This window comes from Pelophylax lessonae (genome assembly GCF_965119305.1).
Source record: "Pelophylax lessonae genome assembly, chromosome: 3".
NCBI classification, from domain to species: Eukaryota; Metazoa; Chordata; class Amphibia; order Anura; family Ranidae; genus Pelophylax; species Pelophylax lessonae.
Window position 1 is genome coordinate 196,600,175 of NC_138770.1, and position 22,827 is coordinate 196,623,001.

General features: G+C 44.5%; 1 protein-coding gene across 1 annotated transcript in view; it reads left to right on the forward strand.

Annotated features, from left to right (window-relative positions):
• Positions 1-18,046, forward strand: part of LOC309550441 (autoimmune regulator-like) — a gene marked incomplete at its 5' end in the record, with an annotated part of 54,479 nt that extends 36,433 nt beyond the window's left edge. Inside the window, 4 exons of the mRNA XM_082250820.1 lie at positions 650-723; positions 5,330-5,816; positions 12,197-12,265; positions 17,852-18,046. Of these exons, the coding sequence (XP_082106946.1) occupies positions 650-723; positions 5,330-5,816; positions 12,197-12,265; positions 17,852-17,887 (666 nt within the window). The 3' untranslated portion in view covers positions 17,888-18,046. The remainder of the gene's footprint in view (positions 1-649; positions 724-5,329; positions 5,817-12,196; positions 12,266-17,851) is intronic.
• Between the last annotated feature and the right edge of the window lie 4,781 nt (positions 18,047-22,827).

Sequence of the window (22,827 nt, forward strand, 5' to 3'; positions counted from 1 at the left end):
AAATAAAAATTTTAGCCGCCCCCGTCACCGTTAGCTCGCGCACAAAAAAAACGTATACGGAAGTCGAGCCGCGAATGAAATCGCTGTTCAAACCACACATGTGAGGTATCGCCGCGATCGCCAGAGCGTGAGCAATAATTAAAAAAAAAGAGCTACACTTTAACCCAATTTAGGTAACCGTTAAAAAAATTTAAAGCGTCGCCTATTGAGATCTCTATTGACCGTATTTTGTCGCCATCCCACGGGGGGGGGGGGGGGGATTTGGCGCAATTTTAAACGGTAACATGTTGGGTATCTATTTACTCGGCGTGACATCATCTTTCACAATATACAAAAAAATGGGCTAACTTTACTGTTTAGTATTTTTTAAATGCAGTGAAATGTTATTTTTCAAAATTTTTCCCAAAAAATGGTGTTTTAAAGAACGCTGCGCAAATACCGCGTGACAAAAAATATTGCAATGACCGACATTTTATTCTCCAGAGTCTTTGCTAAAAAAATATATATAAAGTAGTTTTCTAGGAAAAAATACTGGTTTTAACTTGTAAACAAAAAGTGTCCGAAATAGGGCTGGGGCTTAAGTGGTTAATACTGACAACTATTTCCACACTAAAAATGCAAGCATTGATATCTTGTTCTATCATTATAGGCACCTCAAGAGAAAAGACACCAAGAAAGCAGCAAAGATTGTCAAATCCTATCAGAGAAACGTGGCCCTTTCAGGTAGTAGACTGCTATGTTCTGAACCCACATCTAAAATACTCTATGAGGCTGGGTTCACACTATTATGAATTGGATCCTGGTTTCCCCGCATTCCAATTTGCATGACAGGAGAGTGTGGCTGACTCTCAATGGAGCCGGTTCACACATCTCCAGGGCGGCTGCGGAGCGCATTGCACAAGGGGTCCTGTGCATCTTTGGCTCCGTTTCAGGTCTGAATTCAGGCAGAAATTCGGGCCTGATTGGTCTCTGAAATGGAGAAAAGGGATGCACCGGACCCTGCCATGATCCACATCGGTATTAGGTGTGAACCCAGTCTAAATAATTTACCTAAATATTATTTGATGTTTTTAGATGTTCTGTGGAACAGATACCAAATGTAGGGTCTAAGCAACTTCATACACATGGCCCCAGTTAAAGCAACCCTTTTGCTCTAAGTGGCTCCTCCAATCTTTGCTCTTCTGTGGTGCTACAGGAGTTGCTGCTTTCAGCAGTGATGGCTATCCAAAACATCCAGAAGTGTCAGATTAATGTATTCCTTATCAGGCAGGTGTTTGTGAACTACTTTACAGGGTGTTTCTTTTTAGTTTTTTTTTTTTTTTTTATTCTAGCAAGAGAGTCATGTCAAAGATAATCATTATGTATTTCATAAATTGAAAGTGGTTGTAAAGATTAATGATTTTTTAACTTAATGCTACATCACAGGTGACAAACACAAGGTCCGGGGGCCGAATCTGGCCCGCCGAACCATTTCATGTGGCCCTCACACCTCTCCTGCATCTACGGCACCCCCTTATCTCTGTCCCCACCATGTTTTAACAGTTGGCACCAAAGAGGAGGACAGAACTCCTCTACCAGATCTTTCACTTCTCTGTGCAGCTGCACAGAGGTTCATTTCCAATCCCCCACACTGTCTCAGCAGTCAGTAGCAGAGAAGAGGACGGAGCTGCTCCTAGATATCCTGCACCTTCCTGTGGCACGGCCCAGTCTCCACCCCCCCCCCCTGGTCTAAGTATTCAGCAGACTCTTACAGCTGACTCCAGCCTTTCTGTGGTCCTCCTCCAGACACTTCACTTTCTGCTTCATAGCTCCACCCCTAGCTTCTTACTGGCAGCAGCACATGGTAAAAGGGTGCACTGTGATGTAAAGGAGTGTGGGGACTCATGACTTCTGATGGAAGGGGGAGCTCTTGACATCTGATGTAAGGGGGGGGGGGGTGGGATGCTCTGGACATCTAGTCTTACAGATGCAACTGGTCCTTTGAGGGCAACCATAATGCTGATGTGGCCCACGATAAAATTGAGTTTGACACCCCTGCTCTACATTAAAGGAGTTGTAAAGTCAGAAGGTTTTTTTATCTTAATGCATTCCATGTCTCCTGCTCCTGTCAATCAAATCCAGTGAGAAAGGATTGGGTGGGGGGGGGGCAGAGCTGAGCTGCAAAGTGTGTGTCAATAGACCCACATAGTGTAGCTTGAGATTGAGCTGGCATGAGTTCCCCCCAGCAAGCTGTTTGCTATTTGGGATACTCGAAGGCAGGAGGAGCCAGCAGCACCAGCAGGGGACCCCGGAAGAATGTGAGTTGTAAGTATGACATGTTTGTTATTTTAGAAAAAAAAATAAACTTTTTGTAGATTTACATTAGTACCCTTAAAAGCAGGTTTCCAGTGGTCAGCCAGCTATAAACTGACACATTGTAGCCAATATAACCATGGCAATACAGGGGGCGACCGTTACAACACTGTTTGTATCGCATTTCCAACAATTATTCACTCCATTTCACAATAATTAATTTATTCCTAACTATCGATACACTAGAATCAAGCATGTGATTATAGCAGCTAGAGAGCCTTACTTAGCACTCCCCCTTCTTCATCTGGGGAAGGGAGCATGCCTGTTATCAGCCTCTACAGAACAGAATCCATACAGTTTGTGAAAATCCTTTCCATTTACTGTATATAATTGACCGAGACGCAATTGACTAAGCTGTTACAGTCATCATTTGCCATAACAACCATTATATTCAACAAACAGAGCTAATCTTAACTGGAAACGCCTTTAACATGGCTGAAAATAAAGACTGTTATGGCAAATAACACATATATTATGACTTGAATTGAGCCTATTGAGAGGATTGGTTTTCTTCCTGAAAGTAAGTAGAGTTCCACTTTAAAGCCCAAATCAGGCACAGTGATTTTTACTTTTTTGAAACATTCTGTACTTTGGTATATGTGTCTTATTGAAATAAGTGTGTAAAAGCCCCCACTGAGCAGTTGCCAGAACATACAGAAAATAGTACCGATGTTGTGCCAACTCCCTCCACTTAGCCATTCTTGAAGCACAGACTGTGATGAGACTGTGGCTGTGCTTTGTAAATGGCCAATCTTAGTTCACATTGTATTTTATCATAACAAATTGTGCTACACTTTGCCTGCTTGGCGCCTTTCTTTCCCTCCCTTCCTGAATTTCAGATTGTGGATTCCCAGCCCACAGAAATAGGCAGTCTCACAAGCACATCAGTATCAGTCAAACATCACTTTTGACATTTATTTCCATACCTCCCTGAATAAGACTTTTTCAGTTTATTTATTATCTGCCATTTAATATCTCAAAACCACAGGATGGGCACAGTGTCAGCTGTTAGGTACCTGTTAGGTAAAGTCCGAAGGGGAGCTTGAGTGCTGAGGATTTAGGCGAAAACGTAATCAGAGAGATCAGGCCGGCAACAGATCGGGCAAAGCGGTATCCAAACGTAATCCAAAGAATGGTCAGGCAGGCAGAAGTCATACACAAGCTGGCGGTGAAGTACAGATTCGGCAGGCTGAAGAGGGGTCAAGAATACAGGCAAAAGTTCATACACAATAGTCAGTAAGCGAGCATACAGCACACCCAGCAAGATATTCCAAAACAAACGGGCATAGAGGAACAGGAAGTGCTGCTATTTAAAGGCTGGTTAAATTGTACATTGTTCACAGCTAGGTAAATTGTACATTGTTCGCAGCTGGCAGCAGGAGGAGCTAGTGAGTCCAAGGTAAGGCATCAGGTTGGAAAATCACTGCAAAAACTCCAGATGTTTTGTATTTTTGTGTTTACATAGATTTAGATACATACCCAAGAAGCTATGGGCAGCTGCAATTAAATTATCAGAACATAGTCTCTGCTTTTGGTCTGGGTAAAAATACAGCATCAGTAGCAGCTCCTATGTATAAAAGGTAATGTAGCTCAGTTCTCTGTCTGTCTCTCTCTTTCTCTCTCTCCGCTTCCACCTCCTGGTGTTTCTGACCCTGACCTACAGATAGAGGAAGTGATGTACATAAATAATCTCAGTGAACAATAAACAGCAGAGCCATTCAAAGACAGTAGAGGGCAGTAGATCCCTACATAAGTATGCATTCTTAACTCAAAAAAGTACTTTTTTTGCTTTCCTCCAAATTCCCAAATTCCTTTAATTTGCTGCTGCGATCTGACTTCCTGTTACAGGGTGGCTATGTTTGTTCTCCATGGTCTCACTGTATGCAGGTATGTAGCCACCCCCTCTTGCTCACTCCCAAGATGAACTTGGGACTATGAACTATTGGATTTGTAGTGTGCATAACCATGCACATTACTGCAACTAACGTGCACTGCTCATTGCAAACTTACAGTAGAGGGGGAAAAGGAGAGGCTCAGGAGCTCATAGAGGATGTTACAAGGAGCCAGAAAGCACAGTAAGAAATTATTTCATGAAAAATAAAATGCAGGGTCATTAGGCTGTGGATTTGTATAGATTATTTTTGGAGATTAAAGTGGAACTATAGGCAAAACAATTTTTTTTTCATTTTGGATGGAGTAAGGGAGGGTTATAACCCCTGAGAGTTTTTTTTTTTTTTGTCATCTGTGTCCCATTGTGGAAATTTCCCTTCACCTTCTGTCCTATAGCCAAACAGAAGTAAGAGGAAATCCTTGCAAATTAGGAAAATTCCTTGGGGACCCCTAGGTTACTAGAACTAGTGTCCCCATTGGAAGATTTCCCTTTTATTACTTTTCTTGGGACAACCTAATCTTTGGGATTTTCTTTTACTTTCACTTTCAATGATAATGGTAAACAGGACAAGTGGAGAGGATGAATCTCATTAACAGGGGCACAGACAGCAATAAAAACTGACAGGTGTTCTAACCCATCTCTACTCCATACCAACGAGAAAAAAAGTTTTGCCTTTAATTATACTTTAAGGATATTGAATAATGTCATTTTGATGTTCATAGGAAAACTGTCTTTTCAGCAAGATGGTAGTTTTTAAGTTGCAGAGGCTCAGTAGACTGAGTGATCCTCATTATTGAATTACTGTATTCCCTTGCTGGATTTGTCTGTATGAATAGCATGCAAACCTACCAGCAGATATTCATCTGTAAAAAAAAAATGTATGTAGGGGAGCTACAAAGTAGAAAGCTCTTTTTTCCATGTCATTAATTACGTGCGCAGTCAGGTCTGTAAGCTAAATAAAAAAATGCTTTTGTATAAAACAAAAAATTTTTTTATCCAGGTTGTTCCTATTGTCATGCAACAGTTTGCAATATCCTTAATATATATATATAAATATATAATGCTTGTTGTTCTTTGTCATCACAGTGCAGTACAGGACGTAGAGTACAGTTGTGATCAGCCGATCATGTATCATCAGGCTACACCCCAGACAAAAATCTGCTCTACATCCCAGGCCTGCCCTCAGCCACCACAACTACACAGCTTCCATCAGCTCATACCTAAACTCCAGAATGAGCCTCAGCTGTCATCTCACAGTTGTCCCTCTGAATTGTCCGGGCAAAATTACCCACCGCTCCCATTTGGGCAACAAATGAGAAACTCAAAGAAAATTCCAACAACTACCGCACATGCTGCCCAACCTCAGCGCAATACGGCAACTACTGCTCAGATCCCTCTTCCCAGCACTGACATCAGTCACACACATGGCACATGTACCCACACTGAGTCCAGACATGATTATAGTGCAGTACATCAGAATGAAAGACACCCTCTCCCATCCTCCAGAACAGAAGCTCCAGGGTCATCAACTCGGGCAGAAATGGTCCAGAACCCTGGAACCTTACAGACAGAGGTGAGTTGGGTTAAAGAACCCCAATTTGATTACAAAGCAGGATATTGATTTTAAGTGATATGCAAATATAAATAAATAAACATATCCCATTAACAGGTTTAGCTACTCTTTATCAATTGTGAGAGTAGCTGATAGGTATTACCAGAACCTGACACCTTAACAAACTGCCTGCCTGTGTTACTGCATAATGCCAGAATGAAACGTTTTGGGCACACTCTAGTGCAGTGATGGTAAACCTTGGCACCCCAGATGTTTTGGAACTACATTTCCCATGATGCTCAACTACACTGCAGAGCACATGAGCATCATGGGAAATGTAGTTGTAAAACATCTGGGGTGCCAAGGTTCACCATCACTGCTTTAGTGCCTACACCAGGGGGTCTCCAAACTATGATTTTATTTGGTTCACATCTAGCGTCAGTGGCCCCTCACACAGGATTTCAAGACAGTCTGCTGTCTCTGTTTCTGCCTAACATCCCCTGACTGTGCTGTCACTGTAACGACTGCCGGTGTCCTAACAACCTATTTTGTAAGTCCCCCATACCTCAGAGTCCCCATTTACATGAAAATCCTCATTGGAGGCCCCCCCCCCCCTTTCCCCCCACCTTACATCAGGGTCTGGATTCGAGTTTCCTCCTTAGATCATGGTCCAGATCAGAGCCCCTCCTTACATGAAAGTCACCCATCAGAGTCCCCCCTTACATCAGGGTCCAGATCAGAGCCCCTCCTTACATGAAAGTCACCCATCAGAGTCCCCCCTTACATCAGGGTCCAGATCAGAGCCCCTCCTTACATGAATGTCACCCATCAGAGTCCCCCCTTACATCAGGGTCCAGATCAGAGCCCCTCCTTACATGAAAGTCACCCATCAGAGTCCCCCCTTACATCAAGGTCCAGATCAGAGCCCCTCCTTACATGAAAGTCACCCATCAGAGTCCCCCCTTACATCAGGGTCCAGATCAGAGCCCCTCCTTACATCAGGGTCCAGATCAGAGCCCCTCCTTACATGAAAGTCACCCATCAGAGTCTCCCTTTACAACAGGGTCCAGGTCAGAGTTCCCCCCTTTTAAAATAAAACGTAGTTTATTGAGAAAAATTGCACGTACAAATTATACTTGTTAAGCCAATACAGTGGCAAAGTACTAACCAACAAACAGTTGAAACAAATATAATTGTCACAGCACTGGAGTATCAAAGACTGTAAGTTCTGTATATACTGAAGCAACAAATAGGTACATCCATGTATATTTTCAATCAGAAAAATCAAACCCGAAGAAAAACTTAAATGAAGCAAGTAGCAAAAAAGAAAAAAACAAAGTAAACAACTGGAAATACAGTAAGAATATTGCACTCATGTAGGTCATTAGACTGAGTTACTAAAGGAAAAAGAAAAAGAATGGCACGATGTAAGTCCCAAAAGTCATAATAACACTCTGACCTCCAGCCTAAACAGGGGTAGTAGCAAGAACAGAGGGGAGGGTTTGACTAGAAACAAGTGTTCCCCACTTTCATCATGGTTTGGATCAGAGCCCCTCCTTACATGAAAGCCCCCCCCCTTACATCAGGGTCCAGATCAGAGCCTCCCCTTATATGAGAGTCCCCCATCAGAGCCCCCCTTACATCAGGATTCAGATCAGAGCCCTTCCTTACGTAAAAGTCCCTCCATCAGAGGGACCCTGATATAAATAGGAATTAGATGGGCTCAAGTTTTTGGGAATTTTCTTTCTCTGTTCTGAATCAAATCATGCTGGTTACAAACAAAGCTCCAAGTAAAACCTATTTATTAATTTCAATTTTATTTTTTCATGTATAAAAACAGATTTTTGTTGGCCCTCAAAATTTTTCTAAATATAAAATGTGACTCTAGTAGTGAAAAGTTGGTTAGATCTCAGGAGTGCTCAACCTTTTGAAGAGTGAGAGCCACTTAAGTGATTTGGTAACCGGTGGCAGGCCACAATGGAATATGGGGTTCTACCGCCCCACAAACCACAACTGTAAATGAGCCGTAACTGTCCTGACCTCCTAAAAGGCTGCTTTCAGAGCGGGTGAAGTGCAGCGCACCTGCACCTTTCTGGCAGGTTAGCTGCGCTTTGCCTAGATTTCTATTACATCTTGTGGTTGTGGTGTATGTTCTGAAAGTGCACCAAAACTCCTCCATTCAGCAGTTGTGGTGTGCTTTCACAAATTGCACCAAATATTCATTATGTAATAGAAATCAATGGCTCCTTGCAGCTAACCCGCAAGAAAGCCACGGGTGCAGTGTGAAAACAGCCCAATAACCCATTTGCTATTATGTCTTTTGCAAACATGCAGTGTATGTGATGCATAATACACTGACCTTTTCCTGTTTAGGCTTCTGCTGGCATTGGTCTCCAGTCTTTTTATTGGCTTTTGCGGCTCCTGCTCCCTCTGGGGCCACCTGCTTCCTCTGCTGCTGGCACTGGCTCCATGCACTTTGATGCTCTGGGATGGCAGGTTGGTAACCCACTGATCATGTTCTGGGCTTGCCAACCCACCATCCCAGACAGGGCTGGGACAAGGGGTGGGCAGGAGGGGAGGCTGCCCTGGGCACTGTGGTATCATGTGAGGTGGGAGTGGGCACCACAAGGAGATTGCAGGGAAAAGGATTGTTGTTGAGAAGGATATTTTGGGGGGCAGCAGAGGGTAAGAATTCTTCTAGGAGAGCAAATTTTGGGAGCTGTGCTAGGTGTGGTGATTTGGGGGGGGGGGGGTTGTGCTAGGAGGGGATTTTTTTTTTCTATTAACATAATATTGTAGAGGAGCAATATTTTTTGGGGTGGGGAATTTTTGCTAGTAGGGATGATTGGGGGGTGTTTGTGCTAGGAGGGGAAATTTGTGTGTGTGTGGGGGGGGGGGGGGGGGTTGTGCTAGGATGGTGGATTGGGGAGGGGGATTTGTGCTGGAAGTGGAAATTTAGAGTGGGGGGAGGGTTTGGACTTGGTGGGGAATTTTTAGGGGTGGAGGATTTGTGCTAGAAGGGGCATTAAATCTTTTTTTTTTTAATGTCTACAGGTACCCTTGTTGAGCGATCTGGGGGTCTAATAGACCCCAAACCCCTCCTCTGCACTTAAAAGCATTCAAAACCCCAAGTTTGGCTGTTTTGAATGCTGTAAGTTTTTTTAATCCGGCGCCGCCAGTGTAATGACATCACTTCCGGGTACTCGGCGGCGCCGAATTCAAAGAAATGGAAACCCGGTCAGACGGCGGTAGGATTCCCGGGTCTCCCGGTGGGACAGGAGACCCCAGGCGAGCCACGGAAGGCGGCGGGAGGGGGGGACGTCCCCTCCCGCTCCTTGGAACGACACCTGAGTGACTTCTCAGCTGCATCGGTTGTCATTACAAGACAGCCGACCATCGGCTATGGACACCGATACCGGGATGATGCCTCTAGCTGCAGACATCACTCCAGTACAGCACTTTCCCGAAATAACGGCAATATCGGTAAATCAAAAGGCTGATTTCCGATCTATCGGGGAAAGTGCATATCGACCCCTGATATATCGGTGTTGCCGATAATCGGTTGATCACTAGTATATACTAGGTGCAGATGGCTGCTGGTTACTGTAAAAATCATACTTTGATTGAAGCCAGATGCTAGAGACAGCACTTGTGAATAGACAAGAGGAGATCTGAGGAGGGCTTTTTTCTCAGAAAATAGGTGCAGGAACTTAACCACGAGCCCCCAACTCCCCGCCCCCCCCCCCCAGCCAAACACACACCTTGCAAGTGGATGTGGTAAAATTTCAGTGGGAGGGTCTTAAAGGGGCATTAACCACTTTACCACCGGAGGATTTTGCTGTCTTCCGTCCAGGCCACTTTTTGCGATTCGGCGCTGTGCGACTTTAACTGACAATTGCGCGGTCGTGCGACGCCGTACCCAAACGAAATTTACGTCCTTTTTTTCCCACAAACAGAGCTTTCTTTTGGTGGTATTTGATCACCTGTGCGATTTTTACTTTTTGCGCTATAAACAAAAAAAGAGCGTTTATTTTGAAAAAAATATTTTTCACATTTTTTTATATGAAATTCCCCCCCAAAAAAATGTAAAAATCAATTTTTTTTTAAATTTTTGGCCAATTTGTTTTCTGCTACCTATGTTTGGTAAAAAAATCACGATAAGCGTATTTTGATTGATTTGCGCAAAAGTTATTGCGTTTACTAACTACAGGAAAGATTTCTGTCATTTTTGGAGTTTTTTTTTTTTAACGTGTAATGGCGGCGATCTGCGATTTTTTTTGCGGGACTGCGACATTGCGGCGGACAGATCGGACCCTTGACTGACATTTTTGACACTTTTGGGGGTACCAGTGACATTACTGCAGTAATCAGTGCTATATATATGCACTGTTACTGTAAAAATGACACTGGCAGTGAAGGGGTTAATTTTATTGGAGAGGGAGGGGTTAATGTATGCTTGGTGCTTACTGACGTGTGGGGGGGGAGGTGACTTTGTGAGACAGGGACAGATCGGATGTCCAGCTATGCTGAACACTCCGATCTGTCACTCCCTGTCACTATGGAGATCCGCCCGCTGTGTTTACACACAGCGGGCGGATCTCCAGACTCGATCCCCGACGATCGGGTAAGAGCAGCGGCGATCGCCGCTGCTCCTCCCCTGGCCCGACTCCCGCTGTGAATTTGATCCATGCATTGGACCTTCACAGATGTACACTTGGAGAGGCGCTTTAAGATCCGTGCAGATCCTTGTTTTGAACAGCCTGCCTGCATGTAGAGTTGCCACTTCATCCCGTTAAACCAGGACACATATTAATTACACAGGTTCTGTGGCTGATTAAGGTGGTAATTAAACTCACTTGGTGCAAGAGTGAAAAAACTGCGCTAACCCCAATGGTGGAGGGCATTAACCAATAATATGTGTATATGTGACAATGCTCAAAAAAAATCAATATATATTTGGTGTTAACGTATTACTACCTTGTGCCATAAAGTGCTATTAAATAGTAATAAACTAGTCACAATAAATAAATAGAGTGCAGATAAAAAGCATCAATAACAGAGAAAAAATAAATAAATAATATTACTGAATTCCTCATTTATAAAGTGCAATGTGAAGCAGCAAAGATAAGGTGCTTACAAATAATCACAAAAGTGAATAAAAAAGTCCATAATATTACTAAAAAAATAGTGCAAATACTATATAAGGTGCAAAAGATGAAAAAAAGTCCTTTTAATAAAGTTGGTGCTGCTAGATCAGGTGATGGTGCATACACATATGCAATAGTGATGGTGTGACCCTCCACTTCACCGTCGGTGCTAAATGGTAAGATGGCACACTTACCAGATGGAGTTGATTCCTGTTAGTATATGCCAGCAGGAATCAGTAAAGGCTTGGGTGTTTATCCACAGTGGTTCCGGTCTCCTGAAGATATGTGGGTTACCTGCTGTGTTCGCCTACTTGCACTCAAGGGTATGGAAGAAAAAAGAGGCTCCTCATAGTGCAGACGGTTAAAAAATGTCCATCCTTATTAAAATAAATCCTCAAAATTCAACGCAATGACAATTATAATCAAAAATCAACTGGATAAGCAAAGCTGGTGCCCTTAGTTAAGCTCCTATGCAGGTTAGGTGCCTTGCGGCTATCCGTAATATCTCCTGCGGGAGCCGCGCCGTACCCAGAAGTGGGGAAGTGGCGTGCGGTTCAGTTACGGGCCCAGAGCAAGGCAGCGTACGTTACAACTTGATGCGTTTCGTCATAGAAATGACGTCATCGGAGCTTCCGATGATGTAATTTCTATGATGAAACGCGTCATATTGGGAATTAAGAAAGGTTGGTGGCTTAAACCTCTCTCCATTTCCCTGAAACATCCACATGTTCTGGAGCTAAGATTAACATATGGGTGAGCAGTTGTTTTGGCTCAGGCCTGTAATGGAAGGTCAATAGCTCAGAGGTGGAAATTGGCTACAAGAAAATCAAAGTGATGAAAAGTTACGGGGCACTGCAGTAGCACAATGCCTCTTGCGACCTGCATTTGGGGTGTCTTTAATTTAACATTGACGACCTCTGCAGGTCACAACTGCAATGCGGTTTGAACATGGTGTGGGAAACGCACACATATTGCTGGTTTCCCTCACGGCATTTTAGTGTGAACCTAGACTAATATGCAAGTTTGATAAATTAGACATAGGAAAAGGATTTTTGGAAAATGATATGCAGCTTAGTAAAAGAGCTATTATAAATGTATTATACATGTGAAAAGCAAATGTTGCAAAAAGCTCATACCACATTCAACATTGATAATGTATCTATTGTTATGTATCTACCTGACCTTATATATTTCAATGAACTCTAATTCCGGGTACAAATTACAATCGTTATTTTGTTATACCTCTTTCCTCAGGCACTAACTGAAACTATTGGCAGCAACCTGACATTGAGCCGACATGAGCTGGAATGTCTCATCACTGAGGTAAATGTCCTGGTATCAGTTTTGTGTACTTAACCCTTCACATTATATCTTTTATCTATCTTGTCGCCTAACAGCTACTGCCAGTTTTTCTATAAAGTTTAGTAATAAGTATAGTTTAGTTAATATAAATACTTTTTAAATAAGTATGAACATGTGGTTCACGTGGCTTTTATATCTAGCTGACCACAAACTATCTCTTTCCTGTGAAGTTAAAATAGCACTTCTCTTTTCCTACACATACAGTATACATTTTAGTGCATTCATTCTCTGGAACTGTATGGTGAAACGCTGATATTTCCAGATATTTAGGTATATTTCATTCATAACATAGAAATAAAAGTAGATATACAGGGTTATTAATTAAAGATTCTTGCATTGAGAAAAATGCAACAATTTCTATTATGCCCCCTTATTTAGCATTTTATGCACCAAATAAATAAAAATATTGCGCGACAATTAATTTGTTGCATGATGGTGGTGCGCTGTCTGTCTCCTGCAGTGCTGCTCCCCACTGTCTGTCCTATACACCCACCTCCCCCCTCCTGCAGTGCTGTTCCTTACTGCCTGTCCATACACATATACCACTCCTCCCCCTCCTGCAGTGCTGTTCCTTACTGCCTGTCCATACACATATACCACTCCTCCCCCTCCTGCAGTGCTGCTACTCACTATCCATCCATACAATTTACTTCTCCTCCCCCTCCTGCAGTGCTGCTCCTCACTATCCATCCATACAATCTACTTCTCCTCCCCCTCCTGCAGTGCTGCTCCTCGATGTCCATCCATACACTCTACCTCTCTCCCCCCCCCACCTGCAGTGCTGCTCCTCGCTGTCCATCCACACACTCTACCTTTCCTCCCCCCCACCCCCCTGCAGTGCTGCTCCTCGAAGTCCATCCATACAATCTACCTCTCCTCCCCCTTCTGCAGTGCTGATCCTCACTGTCCGTCCATACAATTTTCCTCTCCTCCCCCACCTGCAGTGCTGATCCTCACTGTCCGTCTATACAATCATCCTCTCCTCCCCCTCCTGCAGTGCTGCTCCTCGATGTCCATCCATACACTCTACCTCTCCCCCCCCCCCCCGCAGTGCTGCTCCTCGCTGTACATCTATACAATCTACCTCTCCTCCCCCTTCTGCAGTGCTGCTCCTCGCTGTCCATCCACACACTCTACCTCTCCTCCCCCTCACCCCCCTGCATTGCTGCTCCTCGCAGTCCATCCATACAATCTACCTCTCCTCCCCCTTCTGCACTGCTGATCCTCACTATCCAGCCATACAATCTTCCTCTCCTCCCCCACCTGCAGTGCTGATCCTCACTGTCCGTCTATACAATCATCCTCTCCTCGCCCTCCTGCAGTGCTGCTCCTCACTGTCCATCCATACACATCCATCTCTCCTCTCCCTCCTGCACTACCGCTCCTTGCTGCCTTTCTATACATATCCACCTCTCCTCCCCATCCTGCAGTGCTGCCCCTCTCTGTCTGCCCATACACATCAACCTCTCTTCCCCTTCCTGCAGTGTTAATCCTGTCACCCCTCCCCCAATCTCAGCAGTCAGCAGCAGAGAGGAGGACACAACTCCTCCCACAGATCCTGCACCTCTCTGTGCGGACGCAGCACTCCTTTGTCTCTGCCTCTACTGGTCTCAGCAGACTCTGGCAGCTGACTTCAGCCCTCCTTTTGTCCTTCTCCAGACCCTGCATTTTCTGCTTCCCATCTCTGCCTATAGCTTATTCCAACACAAGGTAAGGGAGGTGCAGTGTGACTTAAGGGAGGTTGAGGGACTCTTGACTTTTAATGGTGGGGGTGCAGATAGAAGTGGCCCTTTAAACGGGACAATAATGACCAAAGCTAATACAGCCCACGATTAAATTGAGTTTGATAGCCCTGCTGTAGAGGATTAAAGAAAAACCTGCTGAATCCAGAATGAGACTATTTTGCTGCACAAAAACGTTTTATTAACTATTTAAGGACTGGACGGTTTTACCCCTTAATGAAAAGGACATTTTTTTGCGATACTGCACTGCGTTATTTTAACTGACAATTGCGCCGTGGTGCGATGCTGTACCCAAATAAAATTGATGTCCTTTCTTTCCCACAAATCGAGCTTTCTTTTGGTGCTATATGCGGTTTTTATTTTTTGTGCTATAAACAAAAAAAGAGCGGTGAAAAAAAAAAACACAATATTTTTTACTTTCTGCTATAAAACATATCCAAAAAAAAAATAATTAAAAAATCGAATTATTTCATCATTTTAGGCCAATATGTATTCTACTACATATTTTTGTTAAAAAAAAATCCCAATAAGTGTATATTGATTGGTTTGCACAAAAGGTATCGCGTCTACAAACTAGGGGATAGATTTGTCATTTTTATTATTTTTTTTTTTTACTAGTAATGGCGGTGATCAGCGTTTTTTAGCGGGACTGCAACACTGTAGCGGACAAATCGGACACCTAATTGACACTTTTGAGGGGACATTACTAAAAAATATGCACTGTTACTGTATTCATGACATTGGCAGGAAAGGGGTTAACACCAGGTGAGATCAAAGGGTTAAGTTTGTCCCTAGGGGTGCTTTCTAGCTGTGTGGGGATGGACTCAATAGATGAACACAGAGACCTGTGTTCCTAAATAGTAGGAACGCAGGATCCCTGTGTTGATCTGTGACAGAACGGCGGTCTGCCTTGTTTCCTTCTGTCTCTATTGGGAGCAATCGCGGATGGCCGGTGGACATTGCGTCCGCTGGACCCACTGATTGGCTCCTCCTCCGGCCAATCGGTGTGTGTGTGCGCGCCTCCGGCAGCGCCCGCGCACCCTAACTGTCTATACAGGTACATCGTTTCGCGTAATAGAGCCGACCTGCCTCAGTAAAACTACGACGGCTGGTCGGCAAGTGCTTAAAGAAAGTCTGTCATCCAAATATATTAAAGAAGAACTCCAGGAATTCAGCAACTTTTTAAAAAGAGCTGGCTTACATTGGGCCCAAGTCCAGTGAGGTGTATACAGGGCTGGTGCTTCCACTAGGCAAACTAGGCAGCCGCCTAGGGCGCATTGCCACCTAGGGGCGCAGCCACGAGTCAGCACTCACTCTCCGTCATGAATGATCCTTGTGAGCTGAGGGGAGGGGCGGCAGTGGGGGAGACAGAAAGGACAGAGGAAGATGCCAGGTGTCTGGGGCAGTGGCAGAACTACCAGGCCCTGGCCTTCCACCATTGTTGGGGGAGCCCCAAGGGGCAGGAAAGGAGCCCACCGGAGTGCTACCTGCATAATGATCCTCTTCGTCTGGAGGTGAGCGGCGTAATCCCTGGGCGGAAAGTGACTCTCCAATCTGAGCTGATGGGCAGCCGTTCATTTCCCTGGGTCGGTATTAAGCAGGGAGTGGAGGAGAGCTGAACCTGAGCTCGGCACTGGAGGGCGGCATCTTTACTGGAGCAGAAGCCACGAGGTACCGGAATGGTCTGAGGAGGTTGGTGATGAAGGAGGTGCGGAGCTCTCTGACTGCTGCTTCTCACTCCACCAGGAGTCGGTTGGAGCTGTGGTGAGCACTGTGATCCAGGAGAGGAGCGTCCTGGGAGAAGGAATAAGCAGGATCATGGTGAAGGAGGGCAGAGTGCAGGCCACTCTCTTGATACTGCCTAGTAAGTGTCCCCAGAACAGGGAATCAGGGTCCCTGGGTGTGACATGGAGTATCCCTGGTGTGAAAGAGAATGGCGGTCACCAGGTATGCCATGGGGAATCGGAGTCACCAGGTGTGACATGGGGGAGAGGGGGTCACAAGTGTAACAGGGGTTCGGGGTCACCAGGTGTGCCATGAGGAATTGGGATCCCTGGGTGTGCCATGTGGGATTGAGGTCCCCAGGTGTGACATGGAGGAACATCAGGGTCCCCAGGTGTGACATGGAAAAACATCAGGGTCTCCGGGTATGACATGAAGGAATATCAGGGACCCCTGATGTGACAGAGGAACAATGGGGTCACTGGGTATGACAGCATTACATGGAGGAACCATCAGATCAGGGTCACTGGATATGACATAGAGCAGTTTTTAACCCCTTCCCTTTTTCACTAAGAGCCTGAGCCGGTCGCTTCCACCCCCTCTAGTGAGCACTGGGGAGGGGGGGGGGGACGCAGAGCAGACAGCGGTGAGTGACAGTCTCCAGCTCTCTGCTCGGGGAGCAGTGAGAACTGAGCAATTGGCAGTGTTTGATTGCTCAGTTCTCAGTGTTAGAGCTGGCCAGTGGTGTATTTTGGTTTTGTACTGCCCTAGGCAAGACTAAAATTGGGCGCCCCCCTCCTATTTAAATTTGCCAATCCCTTCCTGTTTAACGGATGTGACGCCCTCCAAAATTGAAGGACTACAAGTCCCAGCAAGAACCACTGAGTTCTCATGAGGGGGGGTGAGAGAGAGACAAGTGGGTGGGCGAGAGGGGTTGGGAGAGAGAGAGAGAGAGGGATGGGTGATGGAGGGGGTGAGAGAGAGAGGGGGTGAGAGAGAGAGAGAGGGGAGAAAGAGTGAGGGGCAGAGAGAGAGGGGGTGGGAGACCCCCTAACCTTGCCTGTAGTCCCTCTTGTTCCCCCCTGTCTGTGGGTAGGTGTGTGATGCACCTACCTCCCGCCTGTCCTCGTCTTTTGGGCCCACGGTCAGCCTGTTGATGTCCCAGCTGGGAGCGGAGAGGAGGTTTGAGAAGGAGTGCAGACTCTGGGAGGCACCAGGGATGCTGCACCCGCTGCTGCTTAGGACAGGGTGGCACCGTGGCAGTCCCTCACATGCTCTCAGTTCTAGCTAGTTTGCAGGGCCGGCCAGCTGCCCGCTCGCTGTGTAAAGACGTTGCAGCTGCTATTTAGCTGCCCCTCTGCAAAGTGCCGCCCTAGGCCTGGGCCTTGTTGGCCTAGGCCAAAATTCAGCACTGGTGCTGGCGGGGGACATCCACTTAGGCAAGTATGATTCTTAAAAAAAAAAAAAACCCACACTCTTTTTATGCATTTTCTGCATTAAGGTAAAAAACCTTTTACATACAGCTCCCCCCCCCCCCTACAATACTCACCTGAGCCCATTCTCCGTCCAGCGCTGTGCACATCTGCAGCAGCCCTTCTGCCGTCTCCCCTGTCTCACAGGCTAGGTGCTGTCAGTCAACCTATGGGCAGGGGCCGGGCTGAGCTGTGTGTCAGAATAGATGCAAACAGCCCGGCTTGAGATCGAGCACACACGAGTGTCCCCATAGGAAGCTGCTTCCTACAGGGACAATTGGTGGGAGGAGGAGCTAGAAGTGCCAGTGTGGGACCCAAGAAGAGGAGGCTCGGGGCTGCTCTGTGCAAAACCATTTCAGAGAACAGGTAAGTATAGGCATGTTTGTTATTTTAAGAAAAAAATGTAAAGCTGTAATATTACTTTAACAAACGATGCAGGTTTAATACTACTTTAATGCAAGAAAACAAATAAATGTATTTTGCAGGTTTGACTCCCAGAAGTGTCCATAAAACCAACCTAAAAGAAAACATTAATTTAGGATTGCTTTGTCCTGTGTGGTTGCATACTCTTTTCCCCTGACAAAGCTCATTTGATTCTTTTTTTCTTACAGTGGGCCTTCCAGAATATGAGCCGGCCAATGATGTGATCTGAGAGCACCTTGATTTCTGCCTTGATTACAGTCATCTGAAGAACAAATGAATTGTTTTTTTGTTTAACTTACCAATCACTACTGATATGGAAATTGCTTCATATTTCATATTTTCCTTGCTTTCAACAATAACGTAATTTTCATGTTATAACGAGTTAAAATATGAAACGCCAAATCTAAAAATCAACATCAAAGTAAATATACGCTTTGGAAATGACAACTTATTTGGCGAGTATTTTTCAATATAGTTTGTTAGTTGGCTGTCATTTACAATATTTCTATGCAATGTTTTCTTGTTTAAAGGAAACCTTTAGTCATAAATTAGACTTTTACATCACTGCCACAATAAGAGTGACCTCAACAATAACAGCTGTAACAACAATCCTATGACATTGTGCTTGAAGCATATTAAACAAGGAGTTTATTGTATGATGTTATGATGTTACATCGAACGTAAGGTATTATTACACTGAACACAGACTACTTATTTTTTTTAATGTGTGAGTCCACTCCTTAAATAAAGTGGAACTTCCCTCTCTAAATCAACACTATTTTTTAATCCTTATGCTGCAAGCATTAGTAAATAGATAGGAAAGTATATCATATTTACTTGTTTTAAACTTTTTTTTTTTTACATTTCTTCAGTTACTTTCTCATTTCCATGCCTAGGCAAATGATGTCATGCATCCCAGGAGTCTTCAAAACAGGGATGGCAGCTCAACCTATGCCTGAGCTAAGAGCAGATGGATTCCAGGAAGTAAATGATACATGAATAATCTGCCCTTACTCAAGATGACCATGACCAGAAATGCTAGGGGGTGTTTTTTTCAAAATTATTTCTCAGCACAATAAAGCATGGAGACCTGGAGGGATGGGGGAGATTGCTTTGAATAATACAATTGAATCCAATAGTATTTTTGGTTTGTGGTGCGCAGATGCAGTGCAGACAGTTCCACTTAAGTATAGCACTCACCCCAGAGAGGCCGCTACAAATAAACCCGGTCTGTTTTACCTATTCAGAGGCTGCCAGCCCAGGTATCAGCTCTGGAGGCACACTGACAAAATACAGGTTCAGCCTAGGGGTATCTTTTGAGGTTTTATTGTAGATCTTGAGCATAGGCAGGAAGGGGGATGAAGGTGCAGGAAACGCAAAAGCATTTGCAAGACTTGGAGGAAGAATTCTCAAATAAAGTCCTGTTTCAGCAGTATTGGGCCTTCCAGTAGTGTCCTTAAAGTAATGCTGAAATTAGGGAGGGGCAAGCCTAGAGTTTGCCAGAGACTCTATGAGCAGTCTCAGTCCTTGCAGCCACCTCTGGCATCTAACCCTCAAAGCAATTGTACACCTATAAGCGAAAAGATCCTACTCACAGTGTCCAGATGCAACATTCATTTGTAAAAGGTTTCCTCTCCAGCCCAGTTTCTACAGGTATTGTCTTCCAGCAAGTTTCCCTAAGACTGGCTACCTTCAGACCATCAGCCATAGTATCGGCTGAAGCGTAACATCAGTAATTCTTCTTTATCACACTCAGGCTGCCTCCCAGGGGCAAAGGCCCTGGAAGAGAGAGCTCTTCTGAACAGACCCTTCCAAACATTTATCTTCTCCCCTGCCACACCATATGGGTCTACCTCCCGGGGATTGGCTGAGGTCAGATGAATATTCAGAATCCAGTGACTGATCCTCCTACACTATTTCTGGAACATTCGTCCAGAGGCAGGCAGACACAATCAGCCACCAGGTTTAGGGAGAAACCTGTTCAGACCTAAAAAGAAGTTGCTGCCCAGCTAGGTATGATAGAGCCAAAAATGTGTACTGTCTAGTGTAAATATGTACTGTCTAGGGTTTACCACTAGACACAGAACCACCAGTTAAATCCTAAAATAATAATAAACCCCAAAACAAAAATGTATTAAATTGCAGCTTACCAATACTTAGATGTGATGGCTGTTTAGTTTTCTTTTTTAGCTTTTCTTTCCTTTATTTTCACCTAGTGATCCAGTCAGTATGTCTGGGATTTTCTATGTATGTGGGTTCAGTGACCAGATATAATTAGACTATATTTATGGGGGGCATCATCCCAATATGTTCCAGAAAAAAACACCACACAGAGAATACGGGTCTTTCAATATGCTTACCCAGAAATCTCTAGAGTTAATAAATAAAAGATCAGTTTCCAATAAAATATTACACGTTTATAGTATATGTTATGTTAAAAATATCCTCAATCATGAAATAAAAAGAAAAGGAATCTTTCTCAATACAGCAACCAGTGTGTATATGTTGTTACAGAATATCTAAACATTCAGTCGTTTAGTCTACGCGTTTCGCAGCATTTCCACTTCCTCAGCACTGAAATGTAAGCTCTGCCTGTGCATCATACTGAGCAATAAAGATCCATTTACAAACGGCATCAGTTTCAATAACTGACATATGTACTGTATAACAATACCAATAAATAAAAAAATTCCCTGAACAATGGGGACAAAAAAAAATTGCGTATAAACTGTCCATAAGCAACCAGTGAGAAGGAAGAACAGTACACAGGAAAACCAGACGCCACCCACCACATGAACCAGTCATAAAGACCAAGACCATATATACCAAATTAAGAGTAAAAACACACATCCAAAAGTAGGCATGATGGTTCTGTTCCTGCCTCTCACTGGGTGATTAGCATTTTTTTTTTGGTCCCCATTGTTTAGGCGATTTTTTTATATACAGTATATGTCAGTTATTGTAAATAATGCTGTTATTCTCAGTAGATAGATCTTTATCCCTCTGTGTGATGCACAGGAAAAGAATTTCAGTCTTGAAGCGAAAGTGAATAAAAAATGTGTTGGACAAATGTCACAGACATTTACCTAGCCTTTGAGAATTTACCCTTTTCTGGCTGTATTTTGCTTAAAGGGTAACTCCACTTTCGTGGGGGAAAAAATGAGCAAATAAAGAAAAAACAACACAGCGTATACAATTGCGACACAAAACATATTGTGATTGAATGTTATTACAAATGACCTTTTCTTTTCAATCTGCAGCTGTTGTATTTTCTGAAAATGCAATACAATATGGCTACCTGCAGCTGTTCTGTACACAGAATGTATACTGACCACACCCCAGAAACATAATTTCCTACTTGTGTGATTGGCTCACCAATTTTCCCAGAAGTTTGCCTAAGACACAAGTTAGATTTCTGGCATCCCCTGCAACCAAAATGTCATTTTTGGTGAGATACTCCCAATAGGATCACATCTAAAAGGGATGCAGGCCCAGCAGATTTCCTCATTAGAGCCCTGCAGCTGCCACAGCTGATAGATAATTATGAAACCACTCCCATTAGACCCACTCAGCACAGAGGAACAAACAATGGTTTCTTCAGAATAACAAAAGGTAGGAATCTGCAACAAAGTTTGTTAAAATCCTTGTAATGTACAGAGATCACCCAGAGGGGAATGTTTTTTCTCAACAAAAGTGGAGTTACGCTTTATTATTAATATGTTGATTTTCTATGATTGTCAGCTCCATCTAGTAGCCATAATGCTGTGTTTGCCTGATTGAGGTATTTCGTGAATATACTGTATGTATATTACAGCCACTAGATAGAGCTGCTGATCCTAGAAAATCAACATATTAAAGTGGAACATTATGGCAAATATTAAGAATGGGTAAACAGACAGTATTTTTATTGTAGAAGAGACATGTTATGTCTCTTCTGCCTTAAAGCTGCTTGCCTGCCTGTCTATCCCTGTACAGTACACTCGCAGCTCATTGCACAAATTTGGGAATGAGGAGCTGACTGAACTCCTGCACATGCGTGGTAGTGACGATATCTAAGCCAAGCAAATGAATGTAGCTGGCAATCAATACCCAAAAGCCGACTGCTCAAAGATGTCAGCGACTGGCCGAGAGCTCCAGGAAGCTGCACTGCTGGACTGAAGAAGAGTGTAGTTCTGCTTTAAAGTGGTTGTAAAGGCGTAAGGTTTTTACCCTAATACATTCTCTGCATTAAAGCCAAAAGTGGAACTTCCGCTTTAGGTAGTTCTAACCCCCCAACATGCCACATTTGGCATGTCATTTTTTTTGTGGGGGGGCGGGGCGGGTACCTAGTTTTGACAGGTACCCGCTCCCACTTCCGCTCGGAGTGCTGCGGCACCCTGAGCGGAAGTTCTCCTCTCCCCCTTCCTCCCTGCAATCTTCTGGGACATGTCAGAGGTCCCAGAAGATTGCCGGCCAATCACGACGCGTAGCGCAACTCGCGTATGCGCAGTGCGTACCCGGCTGTGAAGCCGACAACTGTCACAGCCGGGTGCCCACACCAGTGATGCCGGCGCCGCAGAGCAGAGAGGGAGAAGAGCGAGGCTTCGGGCAGCCGCATCGCTGGACCGTTGGACAGGTGAGTGTGTGTTTAGGCTGGAACTCCGCTTTAAGGTAAAAAAAAAAAAAAAACCTACCCTGATCAGATCCCTGGCAGCCCCCCATAAATATTTACATCCATTCTCGATCCAGCTCTGTGCCCCGCTCTCTCTCCTAACATGAGTCAGAGGCAGCAGCTTTGGCTCCTGTTGTTGGTAATCAAATCCTGTGAGGAGGAAGCAGGAGAGGGGGCTGAGCCAGGCTATAATTGTTTATGGACGCTCACATCCCAGCTTGGGATTGAGCCTGCACGAGTGTCCCAATAGTAAGCGGCTTGCCATGGGGTCACTCAGAAGGGAGGAGGAGCCAAGAGTGGCAGCAGGGACCCTAGAATAGAAGGAAAGGCTCTGTGCAATATGATTGCACAGAGCAGGTAAGTATAACGTGTTTATTTTTTTCAGGAAAAAAACACAAGCCTATACAGTCACTTTAAGCTAAATGTGTGAGGGCTATGTGAATGCTTGCGACATTCCTCCAATTAATTTTTTATACATAGACCTCTTGGTGTTGGCTATGGTTTATAAGCTAC